General features: G+C 47.3%; 1 protein-coding gene across 4 annotated transcripts in view; it reads right to left on the bottom strand.

Moving 5' to 3' along the window:
- Window positions 1–14986, bottom strand: part of OGDH (oxoglutarate dehydrogenase) — a gene marked incomplete at both ends in the record, with an annotated part of 57625 nt that extends 42639 nt beyond the window's left edge. For 3 of the 4 annotated variants that reach the window (XM_080700936.1, XM_080700935.1, XM_080700937.1), the window contains 2 exons: window positions 1057–1248; window positions 14741–14962. In XM_080700936.1, the coding sequence (XP_080557062.1) occupies window positions 1057–1248; window positions 14741–14962 (414 nt within the window). Of the gene's footprint in view, window positions 1–1056; window positions 1249–14740 lie in introns of all 4 variants that reach the window. The other variant, XM_080700938.1, reaches the window with a different exon arrangement.
- Between the last annotated feature and the right edge of the window lie 257 nt (window positions 14987–15243).

The following is a 15243-nucleotide window of genomic DNA, read 5'->3' as shown; positions in this document are numbered from 1 at the left end:
TTCCAACACAGACTTAAAACACAAAGGTAAGGGCTGGGAATGTAGTTCAGTGGTAGAGCACGTGCCAATCATGAGTTTGATTCCCAGCATCACAAAAACAGAGGGAAGAAAATTCCTTCCAATTTTATGTTTCTTTTGGTTTGGATATTTTATTCACAAATTTCTTGCTAACAATTTGAGAAGTGGAGCAGGCACTGAGAAGTTACTGAAAGACCAGGTTAAAGATATTGCTCAGAGGTCGGCACTACGCCGTTTACAGCACTCTGCCCATCTCCTCCTGAGGCAGGACACTCGCTCCAGAAGAGAACCCTCCTCGTCAAAAGACGGCAGGAAGCACTGTTGAAAAGCCAGGGCCCTTCCTACACTGCCTGTTACACACCCACACCACTGCCCTGCCTGCAGAGGGCGCAGTTGAGACACTGTCTCCAGGAGAGAGAGCGCTCGAGGCACACACTCCCGCTCCCCGGAGCTCGACACTAGGCTTGCTTTTTCTCCATGTCTCCTCTAGATTTCTTGTGTGTCACTGGAGATTGGACCCAGAGGCATTCGACCTCTCAGCTACGCTCCCAAGCCCTATTATTTTGAAACAGGGTTTCACTAAGTTTCAGAAGGCCTCACTAAGTTGCTGAGGCTGGCCTCAAACCTGCAATCCTCTTGTCTCAGCCTCCTAAGTACTGGGATTACAAGTGATCACCATCACACCTGGCTCTGGATTTAAGTATTCAGTTGATAGCCACCGAGAGGGGTACCAACTCATGCAACAGTACGTCCACTGCTAACTCCACGAGGAGCGGGCACTTTTTGATGGCTAGGTACTTAGTTTCTCTGCCTACACATATTTTTGTAGATTTATAAGAAATAAGGAGCTATTATAAAGCAGGCATTAAAGGTGGCAGAGGATTTGCTCAACTGGAGTTAGCCTGGCTCCTTTTCTTGTGTATATCTTGCCTAAGACTTGAAAGTAGGAAGAAAGCGCCTAGTATCTGGAGGAGGTAAAATAAATAACTCCGAAAAGCCGGTGGAGCACTGAACCCTTTTCCAGAGTCACCCACTCACCTGATAAGCCCTGATGAGAGACTGCACTGCCAGGTGGTCCTCCACAAGCTTGTCCACGTTGGGTTGTGCCTCCACCAGGGACTGCGCGTGGGCCATGGTGGCCAGGGAGCCGCGGCTCAGCGTAAGGGGGCTCTGGTAGGCAGTGCCCGGGGGAGCGCCAGCATTGGTATTGCGGAAAAAAATGTCCCATGACTAAAGACAAAAAAGGCACAGAGTTATCTCGCTGCTCCCCTATGTAGCATAGAGAGCTGCCCTCCAAAAGCAGGTCGCAGTTACCATTCTGCAGCCTGGGTCCGTCTGTCCCCAGGTAGTGGGTTCTGAGTTTGGGCCCCAACTTTCTGCCCCTTCAACCTTGCCCTCAGAGTACACGTTTATTGTGTGTGTGTGTGTTACTGGGGGTGGAACCCAGGGGTTTTTCTACCTCCAGGCTATACTCCCAGACCCATTTTATACTTTACTTGGAAGCCAGGTCTCACTTAGTTGCCGAGAGCCTCTAAGTAGCTGAGGCTGGCTTCGAACTTGTGCGACCCTCCTGTCTCAGCCTCCCAAGCGTTGGGATTACAAGCGTGCGCCACCCCACCCAGCTAGAGTGTGCCTTCTGATTACCACACCTGCAATACATGTGCCAAGGTCACCTTCCACCAGTTAGGCCAGAGCTCCATGCTCTGCTCTGAGGCCTGGGGACAGACATCCTCAGGAGGCAGGTGCACACTGCCTGTCCCAGTTGTCTCCCTAGCCTCGGCGTATGGCAACGGATGCTCCTGGCTCATTCTACAGACCACGGGTCTGCAAGCCCTCTGGTTCTTCAGGGATACCAGGTCCTCAGATACTGACACAAGCACCTGAGGGGATTTAGCACCTCTCAGGAGCCCCTGGGTTCAGTCTTTGGGGGAACAGGGCAGCCTTAATCACACCCTTTACCTGCCCCCTACACCCAACAGGAGCCAGAATCTGATCCTTTGTAAAAGACTGCACTAACCCAGAAAGGAAATGAACAATCTCATTCCTGCTTCATGAGGGGCGCACAGACTTGGGATCTGAGGTTAAAATTCAAGTGTGAGCTCCGTCCTGGGAGCATTAGCCTAACATTCTGTGCTCAGTGTTCTCATCCTCGAGAGGAAGACAGATGCAGCCTATGGAGGTGTGCTGTACACACTGAACAGTCCAGCCAAAGGCAGTGAGCACAGGCCAGCAGGTAACAAGCACTTCGGAGAGCCATGTGTTCCTTAACAGGAATTTCCTTTGTGCTATTACAAACTGATTCATCATTTTCTTACATTCCTGCTACTTTTGGTTCATGTCTAAATTACTCGATCTACAATCCGCAGAGATACTGAACTATAATACATTATTCAGCCCAAAGTTAAATTTAAATATTTTAGAGATCAGAGATACTACAACAAATTTCTACCGCAAGAAAAGCTTAAAAACAAGATGATATTGAAAGATGGAACATTTTTTCAGTTTCTAAGACTCTTCAAATAATAAACTGATTAGACTGTCTTAAAAAGTTCAGTGGAAGAACCTTACTAGACTTGTGTGTCTGGAACAAGAATGGTAGATATTGCTATAAAAACCTCGACATTGGTGCTTAGGATCTTCTGGCTTTTTTACAATGTTGTCCAGGATATAGATGTCCCTAACTCAAAAGGTCCCATTACCTAGAGCTCTAAGACGCAGCCAGCCACAAAGCAGAAAGCTCCCTAAGATCACACAGAGGCCCAACGTGTGGCCTTACCCAGGGCTCCCAAGTCCTCTCACTGTAAACTTGACTGAATCTTGGGACATTCTACCTCCAAGCTGCACCCCCACCTCTATTTTTATTCTTTTAAAAATTTTGTGTGTGTGGTACTGGACCAGCCCTACTTTTTATTCTTTATTTTGAAACAGTCTCACTGAATTATAAAGGGCCTCACTAAATAGTAGCTGAGGCTGCCTGCGAACCACGAACCTCCTGTCTCAGTCTCCCAAATGCAAGTGTGCGCCACCACACCTGGCTCTATTATTATTATTATTATTATTATTATTATTATTATTATTATTGGTACTGGGGATGGAACCCAAGGGCCTTCTACCTCCGGGCTACACTCCCAGACCTATTTTATATTTTATTTGGAAACAGGGTCTCTTAAGCCAACTATTAGGTCATTCCCAATACTGGCACAATTGCTCTAAATAATTTCCTGACTAAGGATGTTTTCTTTTTCTTTTTTTTGGTGGTACTGGGGTTCCTGGAAGCCCTTCTACCTCCGGGCTACACTCCCAGACCTATTTTTACATTTTTATTTGGAAACAGGGTCTCCTAAGCCAGCGCGTGCGGCTGGCTTCGAACCTGCGCGATCCTCCTGTCTCTGCCTCCCAAGCACGGGGATTACAAGCGTGCACCACCACGTCCAGCCGAGAAAAAATAATTTTTAAAAACCCACCCACTGGGTGTATGATTGCACAGCACAGCACTGTGAATGTATCAAAAATCACTGAACTATATATTACTTCTTGTTTAGTCTCTTTTTAAAAAAAGTTTTGTTACACTGTAATTGGACATAACGGCATGATTTCTACTATGAATTGTGTATTTAAAATGGTAACATTTATGTTATGCAAACTGCAGCTCATGACAAGTCTTATTAACCTTTCCAAGTAATTTTCAGTATACCAACTAAAAGTAGAAGGGAGATCTGAAATCAGAAAGCACAGACTGCGGGAGCGAACGGCTCCCTCAGCATTGATGCCTGGCTCCCAGTCAGCCGCCAGGCTCTGCACAGAGGAGGGACCTAGAAGGTGGTTGCTATCCACTGATGGATGTCTCCAGCGTTTGACTTCATAGAGCTTTTCCATGAAGTCAGAAAGAAGGCCCAAGAGAAGCAGCAGTGACCAAGGATAGCCCACTGTCATGCTCTGGAAGCAGAGAAGATCTGAGGCCACACCCCTTGGTATCCATCTTGTTCTGCCTTGGCTGTCAATCCTTGTTCCCAGAAGACACACAGGGATGGCCACCTCTGCTGTCCATCCTTGTCCTAGAAGCAGAGGTGACCATACAGCAAGCCTTGGCTGTCCAGCCTCTCTGGAAGCAAAGGTAACTAGGGACTACACACTTTGTCCATTCATCTTTGAATACATGCATCTCAGGAAGCTGCTATGAGCCGGGCGTGGTGGCGCACACTTGTAATCCCCGCGCTTGGGAGGCTGAGACAGGAGGCTCCCACAGGTTTGAAGAGAGCCTCAGATACTGAGTGAGGCTCTCAGCAACTTAGCGAGACCCTGTGTCCAAATGTATAAAATAGGTCTGAGAGTACAGCCCGGAGGTAGAAAAGCCCATGGGTTCCACCCCCAGTACCACAAAAGAAAATAAAGAAGAAAGAAGAAAAAAGGGAGAAGGGGTGTGGGGGGTGAGGAGGAGGCTGCTGTTACGTAGCCCTCTCTGACCTTTAATAAGTAAAGCGTGCAGTGCACGCTTGCAATCCCAGCATTTGGGAGGCGGAGACAGGAGGACCCGGGTTTGCAGCCAGCCTCAGCTGCTTAGTGAGGCCCTCTGCAACTTAGTGAGATTCTGTTTCAAAAAAACAAAACAGGGCTGGGGGTGTAGCTCAGAGGTAGAATGCCCCTGGGTTCCATCCCCACTTCCACACACACACACAAAGAGTAAAGGAGGCCTGGCCTTAATGCACAAGCCTCCTCCAATACAGCAGCAAACTGGAGAGGAGGCAACACAACTGCGGCTCATCATTACACAGCAAGGACAGCAGCATGCTGCTCTTGCCACGTAAAAGCTAATCAAGCCCACGTGGTAGCCACCCTCCCAACACAGTGAGACTGCTTCAAATAAAAGAAGAAAAAATAGAGCTGGGGGTGCAGCTCAGAGGGAGAATGCCCAAGTTCAATTCCCAGTACAAAATAAATAAATAAATAAATAAAAGCCTAATCAAGGTTCTTCATTACCCCAAACCTGCTCTATTGACAGGGTCCCCACCCAGTCCAATCCTAACATACACGGCCCCTGGAGCTGCATCAGGAGTAGAGAGGTAGCCAGATGTGGTGACATACACCTGCAACCCCAACACCTGAGAATATATATATATATATATCAGGATTGAGGCCAGTGTGCAGTAACTTAGTGAGACCCTGTTTATTTATTTTGGGGGTACTGAGGATTAAACACAGGAGTATTCTAACTCCAAACTACACTCCCAGCCCTTTTTATTTTGAAACTAGGCCTCGCTAGGTTGCTGAAGCTGTCCTCAAACCTGCGGTCCTCCTGTTAATGAGAATCAACCTAGGAAGACCCTGCTTCAAAACAAAAATAAATAGGGCTGGGGGTATAATTTGGAAGCAGAATGCCCCTGGGTTCAATCTCAGTAACACACACACACACACACACACACACACACACACACACACACACTGAGAGTTGGACATGGGGCGCATGTCCGTAATCCCAGCAGTTGGGTGGCTGAGACAGGAGGATCACACAGGTTTACAGCCAGCCTCAGCAATATACTGAAGCAACTTAGTGAGACCCTGTTTCAAAATAAACAAAAGCAAACAGGGCCAGAGTGCAGCTCAGAGGTAGAATGCTTCTGGGTTCGCCGGGCATGGTGGCGCACGCTTGTAATCCCTGTGCTTGGGAGGCTGAGACAGGAGGATTGCGCAGGTTCAAAGCCAGCCTCAGCTACTTAATGAGGCTCTCAGCAACTTAGTGAGACCCTGTTTCCAAATAAAATATAAAATAGGTCTGGGAGTATAGCCCGGAGGTAGCAAGCTTTTGGGTTCCACCCCCAGTACCACACACACACACACACAAAAGCCGGGCGTGGTGGCGCACGCTTGTAATCCCCGCGCTTGGGAGGCGGAGACAGGAGGATCGCGCAGGTTCGAAGCCAGCCGCACTGGCGTAAGAGACCCTGTTTCAAAAATATAAAATAGGTCTGGTAGTGTAGCCCGGAGGTAGAAGGGCTTCCAGGAACCCCAGTACCACCAAAAAAAAAAAAAAAAAAAAAAAGCTTCTGGGTTCAATTCCCACTACCACTAAAAAGTAGAGGCCTGGGTATGTAACTCAGAGGTAGAAGGCACCTAATTTCTAGTATAGAAAAAAAAAAAAAGTGGAGGAAAGGCATAAAGGCGTGACTCTGAATCAAGGAGCCCCTGAAGAACAGCACAACCCAAGCTTTCTTAAGCCCTTAAGACGCATCAGCTTTTATCTTACAGAACCCACTAAGAAGTGCGACAGGCAAAACCCACCCAAATCTAAGAACACGGGCCATGGGTTCCCCCAGCCATGCAGACCGCCTTTCTTCTTTCTTTCTGTACTACTGGGGATTGAACCCAGAGACATTCTATCTCCCAGCCACACCCCCAGCCCTATTTTTCATTCTTCCTTTTTTTTTTTTCTTTTTTGGTGGTACTGGGGTTCCTGGAAGCCCTTCTACCTCCGGGCTACACTCCCAGACCTATTTTAACATTTTTATTTGGAAACAGGGTCTCCTAAGCCAGCGCGCACGGCTGGCTTCGAACCTGCGCGATCCTCCTGTCTCTGCCTCCCAAGTGCGGGGATTACAAGCTTGTGCCACCACGCCCGGCTCATTCTTCCTTTTTTTGTGTGTGGTATTGGGGATTGAACCCAGGGCATTCTCCCTCTGAAGCTACACCCCCAGCTCTACTTTTCATTCTTTTTTGGAAACAGGGTCTCACTGAGTTGCAAAGGGCCTAAGTAGCAGCTAAGGCTGTCCATGCACCACGATCCTCCTGTCTCAACCTTCCAAATGCTGATTACAAGCATGTGCCACCATGCCCGCTTTTTGAAGCAGAAGCTCACTGGGTTACAAAGGGCCTCAGTAAGTAGTAGCTGAGGCTGTCCAAGAACCGTGATCCTCCTGTTTCAGCCTCCCAAATGCTGAGATTACAAGTGTGCACCACCATGCCCAGCTTTTTACATTTGAAACAGGGTCTCACTAGGTTACTGAGGCTGTCCTCAAACCTGTGATCCTCCTGTCTCAGCCTCCCAAATACTAGGATTATAGGCATGAACTACCATGCCTGGCTTATAGACTGTCTTTCTTATCCTGAGAAACAAGTACTGTTTATGGATCCAGAACCAAAAGTTATAGGATTAAAAAAAAATTTCCTTCTAGGTAATAAAACTAGCTTTGAGCATCAGTAAGAAGTGGCTAATTTGTACAAGTCCTGTGGGCAGCTTTTCTAACTCAGCTGGTATACTGGGAATGCCAACCAAGTATCTCCAGGGACAGAGTTCAGCTCAGATAGAATTTACTGACAGCAGTTGCCAGCTGAGGGGTCAATACCAGAGCCAACCTTTACAGAAAGAACCGGTGGACCACACTTGTAATCCCAGAACTTGGGAGGCTGAGATAGGAGGATCACAGGTTGGCATACAGCCTCAGATACTTAATGAGGCCCTCCACAATTCTAGTGAGACCGTGTTTCAAAATAAAGAATAAAAATTGGGCTGGGGGTGTGGCTCAGAGGTAGAATGCCTCTGGGTTCCATCCCCAGTACCACAAAAAAAGAAAAAAACAAAAACAAAAAACCCAAAAAACAAATAGCTGGTCACACTAATAAAAGTGCCTGAGGACTCAAACTCTATCCCCCAAAAGCTGAGTGTGTTAGTGTGTTGTAATGCCAATACTTAGGAGGCTGAGACAGGTTCGAAGCCAGCCTCAGCTACTGAGTGAGGGCCTGTTTCAAAGTAAAGAATAAAAAATAGGGCTGGGGTGTAGCTCGGAGGTAGAATGCCCCTGCGCTCAATCTCCAGTATGGCAGGAAAAAAAAAAAAAAAAAAATCCAGAGCCTGTGCCCTAATCCCTGCCGACTGTGACATGGCAACCAGGAGCCGCCAGCATACCACGAGGAAGTGGCAGCGGAGGCCTGAGAACCTCAGTGACTGCGGTCTCTGGGTGAGGAAAATAAGCCTGTCTGAGCTACCAATCCAAGTGTTTGGTTTCTTGAGCCAAATTTACTTCTAGCTTATCTCTTGCTTTGTCTGGATGTCCCAGAACCCATGGTAAATGGGGGCAAGGGCAGTGACTTCTACTCCAGAAATGTCTCCAGGAACAAGTCGGGAAAAAAATAACAAAGGCAGAAATTGACTCTTGGGAAATGTAATTTAAAAGCACAGAAAGGCCAAGTACAGTGGTGTACACCTATAAACCAGCTACTCGGGAGGCTGAGGCAGGAGGATATCAAGTTTGAGGCGAGCAGAACACTTTAGCAAGACCTATCTCAGAAGAAAAGAAAGAACTGGGATGTAGCTCAGTGGTAGAGCACTTGCCTAGTATGTGAAAAGCGCTGGATTCTATCTCAGGTGCAACAAAAACAAACAAAACCAGCCAGGCATGAGGGCGCATACCTGTACTCCCAATACTTGGGCAGCTGAGAGCAGCTCAGCAACTTATGCAGACTCTCAACCTAGCTAAGACCTGTTTCCAAACACAGGAAGGGCGGCTGGAAGGTGCACGCCTATAACTCCGTATTTGGGATTGCAGGTTCACGGATAGTCTCAGCCAAGCAGTGAAACTCCCCATCAATTTAGTGAGTTTCCAGTGGTAGAATGTTCCTGGGTTCAAACACACACACACACACACACACACACACACACACAAAAAAAAAAAAAAAAAAAAAAAAAAAAAAAACAGTACAGCAGGCTGGTACGTGGCTCAGGGGCAGAGTACTTGCCTAACATGTGCAAGGCCCTGGGTTCTATTCCCAGGCCCACACATACACAAACATGCAGCACAGAAGAAGACAAATTGTTTTCTATACTAGGAATGGGTTTCATCCATGAGACACAGAGGCAAAGTTGGACTCTGGTTCCTGGGGGAGGAAGGGTGGTGGCATGGACTTCTGAGTCACACTGACCCTTGCAGTGTCCCCAGCTCCACCACACCCACTGCCAAAGTCATCTGCCTCTCCAACCTCTTAATTGGCTTCTGTTGCACAACTAATAAAATAAGGAAAACATCTGTTCCCTTGCATACGACTTGAATGCACAAAGGTCACACACAGATACTCAATTCTGACCACCAGAGGACGAAATTGTTGATAGTGGGAAAAAGCACCAGATGTGGTGGCACACACTTATAATCCCAGCATTTGAGACTGTTTCAAAATAAAGACTAAAAAATAGGGCTGGGGGTGTAGCTCAGAGGTAGAATGCCCCTGGGTTCCACCCCCAATACCGAAAAAAAAAAAAAAAAGTCCAGTTCTGCTTCAATTCAACAAATATCTATTAAGACTATATACATACACACATACTGTAGGTTTGAGACCTGGAAGGCAACTAAAATGAGCTTTTTTTCTGTGTGTGTGGTACTGGGGGTGGAACCCAGAGGCTTTCTACCTCTGGGCTACACTCCCAGACCTATTTTATACTTTATTTGGAAACAGGGTCTCACTGAGTTGCTGAGAGCCTCACTAAGTAGCTGAGGATGGCTTCGAACCTGTGCGATCCTCCTGTCTCAGCCTCCCAAGCGCGGGGATTACAAGCTGCGCCACCACTCCTGGCTTCTAAAATGAGCTTCTTACTCTCAAGGATAAACAAGTCAACATGTGCAATGGACACGTGCTGAACAAGCAAAGGCACTCAGAAGAGATGGCCTCTGGCTTGAGCCTCCAAAAGAATGTGGGCCAGAGAAGGCTAGAGGGGGAGGACAAGAGTCCCAAACACCTGTCAACACATGCTGAGACCATGGTGTGCGTACAGCACGGTGTGTACATGATATGGCAAGAACCAGACGGGAAGCCGGGCATGATGGTGCATGCCTGCAATCCCAGTAATTGGGAGACAGACAGGAGCATGGCAGCTGTCAGGCCAACCCCAGCAATTTAGTGAGACCCTAGGTAACTTGGCAAAACCGTTTTTCCTTTTCCTTGAACTCAGGGATTTTCTGTCTCTGAGCTACACCTCCAGCCTCATTAAGTTGAAGTCAGCCTTGAACTGTGATCCTCCTGTCTTAGCTTGGTCCCAACTACTGAGCTTACAGGCACGTGCAACCACACCTGGCTGGCAAGATCATTTTGTATGCGTGAGCGCGCACGTGTGTGTGTGTGTGTGTGTTTGTGTGAGTTACTAGATTGAACCCAGGGGCATTCTACCACTGAACTACATCCCCAGATCTATCTTTTTGTGTGTGTTTGTGTGTCATATACAAGGACCACAGAAGCCACTTTAGCTCTGTGGCCTTTTTCCTAGTCTACAAGAGAGGAGCACAGCTGTCTAATCAAATAGCCTTCTATCTCTCTGTGCAGCTTAACATTTAAAAAGCAAGCACCTGTGACCTAGGAAAACCCTATTTCAGCCGGGTGTGGTGGCGCATGCTTGTAATCCCCGCGGTTGGGAGGCTGAGACAGGAGGATCGCACAGGTTCGAAGCCAGTCTCAGCTACTTAGTGAGGCTTTCAGCAACTTAGTGAGACCCTGTTTCTAATAAAATATAAAAAAAAAGGTCTGGGAGTATAGCCTGGAGGTAGAAAGCCTCTGGGTTCCACCCCCAGTACCACCAAAAAACAAACAAACAAAAAACCCTATTTCAAAATAAAAATAAAATTGGGCTAGAGGTGTAGCTCAGAGGTAGAATATCCCCAGGTTCAAACACCAGTGCCCCAATAAGTAAGTAAATAAATAAATAAATAAATAGCACCTATCCCTACACTCACATCTGTTCAAGATGACAGCTGGTGTGATGGCAAAGGCTGATAATCTCAGTAGTTGGGAGGCTGAGACAGGAGGATCACAGTTCGCAGACAGCCTGGCTTTAGTGAGGCCCTTTGCAACTCATCAGGACACTGTATCAAAATAATGAATAAAAGCTGGGCATGGTGGCACACACACTTGTAATCCCAGCATTTGGGAAGCTGAGACCAGAGGATTGTGGTTTGCAGGCAGCCTCAGCTAGTGAGGCCCTCTGTCACTTAGTGAGACCCAGTTTTAAAATAAAAATAGGGCAGGGGGTATAGCTTTAAAAAATAGGGTAAGGGGTATAGCTTGGAGGTCAAATGCCCCTGGGTTCCATCCTCAGACCCGCAAGAAAAAAAAAAAAGAAAAAAAAGAAAAAAAAGAAAAAAAGAATAAAAATTTGGCTGAGGGTGTAGCTTGAAGGTAGAACATCTCTAGGTTCCATCCCCAGTAACACACACACACACACACACACACACACACACACACACACACACACACACACACACACACACAGCGTAGGTGACAGACATGAGGAAATCCCAGAAATTAGCTGTGGGTCACTAAAATTTATTCTAGTTCCCAGACTTGAGGGTCAGTCCTTCCCTCCCACGTGAGCACTTTCAGCCACTATACTAGTGCTGCCTTGTCTCCACCCAGAGACTCACCAGGAACATATGACAATGGCCCAGAGAAGCTGGTGAGTGGAGCAGGCTCAGGCTCCAGTTCATGAAGCCACACCCCAGGCCCAAAAGCCATCACACAGCTGATAAACTGGTGACAAAATTCCTCAGACAGCTCATTAAGTTCTGGTGCTAATAATGCTTTGTAATTGCAACAAATATGAACTACAGGGAAACAAGTGACCAAGAAACAACCACAAAAGATTAAAATGAGCCAGGTATGGTGGTGCACACCTCAGCGAGGCTGAGACAGGAGGATCCAGGTTGAAGTTAGCCTCAGCAACTTAGTAAGGCTCTCAGTAACTTAGTGAGATGCTGTTTCCAAATAAAGTAAAACAGAGCTGGAGGATAGAAATGTAGTCCAGAGCAAGTACAGCCCAGAGGCAGAAGGCTGTTGGGTTTTACACACACACACACACACACACACACACACACCCTCTAAAATAGCTGGATGTGGTGGCACATGCCTATAATCCCAGTAATTAGAAGGCTGAGACAGGAGGATTCCAGGTTCATGGTCACCCTTAGCAACTCAAGAGGCCCTACTTCAAAGTAAAAATAAAATAGGGCAAGGGGTATAGCTTGGAGGTAGAATGCCCCTGGGTTCAATACCCAGTGACTGACAGACACACACACATACATACATATACACAAGATTAAAATACATACAACTAAGTCAGATGTAATGACATATGCCTGTAATCCCAATCTTGCCAGGCTGAGACAGGAGGATCACAGGTTCGAGGTCAACCTCAGCAACTTAGTGAGACACTTTCAAAATAAAAAGGGCTGGAGATATATGATATAGTTCAGAGGTAGAATACCCCTGGGTTGAATCCCAGTACTCTTTCCCCTCAAAAAATAAAAGGCAAAGCCAACAAAATATACGAGACTAGGCAGGGACTGTAGCTCAGTGGTCGTGTGTTCTCTACACTTACGGCTTGGCATATGTTAAGACATTAAGTTCAATTACTAGAAAAAAAAAAACCCTCAAAAATGTCAGTACCTAAAATGAATCCCTCCCAGAAATACATCACTGGAGCAGCAGCAAAGTGGTATGCACACTTCTCAACACAGCTGCTTGTCATCATGTGAGCGCAATGGGAGGCCCCATCCTGTGCCAGAAGCAAAGGGGCTGGGGAGCCTGGCACTGGGCCATGCCAGGGAGGTCCTAGGCTGGCAGGGAAACAGCATACCATACTCCTACTTTTTTTTTAAAATGCAACTGAATTGGTTTCAATGCTAAAGTGTTTAATGCTAAAAGGCCTATAAGTTGTCCTAAAATGAGGATAATGTATATGTCTGCGTTTTTCCTCCACTTTGGCTGGTTCATAGAAAACAGGATTTTGTTTCATGACATGGAAGGAAAGGCCAGAAGGTCAAAAGGAGAGGCAAGACTGACAGCCCTTGGGAGGCTGAGACAGGAGGATCGCACAGGTTCGAAGCCAGCCTCAGCTTCTTAGTGAGGCTCTCAGCAACTTAGTGAGACCCTGTTTCCAAATAAAATATATTAAAAAAAAAAAAAGGTGTCTGGGAGTATAGCCCGGAAGTAGAAAGCCTCTGGGTTCCACCCCCAGTACCACCACCAAAAAAAAAAAAAAAAAAAAAAAAAGACTGACAGCCCTGCAATTGTCCAACATCAGGAATTCTTTCTCAGCAGCTGTACCTGTAGGAGCCCCCTTGGCTCAAGCTGGTGGAGAAGGAGTAACCTGGGCACTGAGAGGTGTCATGACCACCGCCCTGCCCTCCAGACCTCAACTGCCCTTCCTCTGACTTTTCAAGGAGAGCCAGAGTCATTTACATGTCTATGGAGCAAAGCCTTCTAGCCCCCACAAAAATCTTGTTCAAAAGCCCTCGACAGGAGCAGCTACACTAGTGTCAGCCCCACGTAAACAGCAATGTAGCCAGAGATCCTGCGTGTCCTCTCACCGAAAGGCCACTTGGAGACATGCACCAGAGAACACAGCCCTAAGCCAGGTGCTCCTCACCTCCTACACTCAAGGTGCTGCCCCTAAGGACTGCAGTCTCTACATCCAAACACAACTTAAAATGACACAGCTGGTTTCATAAAAAGGTTGTTGTGAAGCCAGGCGTGGTGGCGCATGCCTGTAGTCCCAAGTACTTGGGAGGCTGAGACAGAAGGACAAGTATGAGGATAGGCTCAGTAAGTAATGATACTCTCATCAACCTAGCAAGACTCATTTCAAAAAAATAGGGCTGGAACCAGGCATGGTGGCACATGCTTGTAATCCCAGTCCTTGGGAGGCTAAAAGAGGAGGATTGTAGGTTCACAGCCAGCCTCGGCAGCTTAGTGAGGCTCTCAGCAAACTAGTGAGTTCCTGTTTCCAAATAAAATATAAAATAGGAGCCGGGCATGGTGGCACATGCTTGTAATCCCTGCGCTTGGGAGGTGGAGAGAGGAGAATTGCGCAGGTTCGAAGCCAGCCACACTGGCTTAAGAACCCTTGTTCCCAAATAAAAAAGTATAAATATAGGTCTGGGAGTGTAGCACGGAGGTAGAAGGGTTTCCAGAAACCCCAGTACCACAAAAAAAAAAAAAAAAAAAAAAAAAAAAAAAATTAAAAAAAAAATATATATATAGGTCTGGAGGTGTAGCTTGGAGGTAGAAAGGCCCCTGGGTTCCATCCCCAGTACCACAAAGGGGTGGGGGGTGCTTGGAGTAGAGATTGGAGGTAGAATGCCCCTGGATTCCATCTGCCAGCAAACTTGTGAAGAAAGGAGTCTAAGTCAGAAGTGTCCCTATAGGTAATAGAGAAATTAGAAACAGGAGAAAAATAGAAACACAACAGTCTAAAAAGCCATTTACACAGAAATTACATGAGGTGACTGTAAGAAATGTCACACGCAAGCGTCCCTTCAGGACAGACAGGAAGGACTCTCGAGGCCCCAGTCATCCCATGAACTCTTTCCTCAGAGGCTTCACCCTGAAGCAGCCCGTGGGGAGATCCTGGAGGGCCACACGTGAGCTTCCTCGTGTCCTCGCAGGGCCACACACGTGCCTCCTCGTGTGACTGCAGGGCCAGATGTGCTTCCTCAGGTCCTTGAAGGGCCGCAGACGTGCTTCCTCCTTCCTGTGCTACCAGGGTCAGCTTGGTGTCTATGGCTGGACATCAGCAACGAAGGCGCCATGGTTTCCGCTGAGGCCACACAGGCAATGGTGCAGGCAGCGCTGTGGTCGGTGTGGGACTACAACTGCTTGCGGGCCCACAGACTCCTCAGGACGCACAACTTACCTGGGCAGCCACTCAGCACCAGAAAACACACCAGCGCGGCATGCCACCCATGAGCCTTACCTTATGCACACTTTTGGGATTCTCCAGCCAAGCACAGTACATCTCCTCCACATAGTTTGAACTAGTCCCACTCAGAAAGGGCTCAGCAGCGACAGGTGCAGAAACGCACCGGATCTGTTGGAACGTCCTAACTGCTGCTGCTTTGTTTTGTGAAAGTGTCTGAACAGTCTGGGAGGCCGTCAACGGCCTTAATTTGGAAGCACAAGTCCTTAAGTGAAACATTTTTGTCCCAAAGGCCTTCACAGCTACCTGTAGAAAAAAAGCAAGAAAGAAAAGTTTCAAAAGAGCATTGTAACAGAGTCTGCAGGAAAACAAAAACTAATACCTGCCCTACTCTGTGGAAGAGAAAGATCCTGGTCTGCAAATGCTTCTGCAAGAGTGTGCTTGGTGCCTGAGTTCAAATGCCAGAGAGCAGGACAGAGGCTGAGACGGGGGGATCGTAGGTTCATGGACAGCCTTAGCTACTTAGTGAGGCACTCCACAACTTAATGATACCTGGTTTC

The sequence above is a fragment of the Muscardinus avellanarius genome, assembly GCF_963383645.1.
Source record: "Muscardinus avellanarius genome assembly, chromosome: 9".
In the NCBI taxonomy this organism is placed as follows: Eukaryota; Metazoa; Chordata; class Mammalia; order Rodentia; family Gliridae; genus Muscardinus; species Muscardinus avellanarius.
The sequence above is the reverse complement of the archived record's forward strand: the minus strand, read 5'-3'. Positions and strand labels throughout refer to the sequence as shown.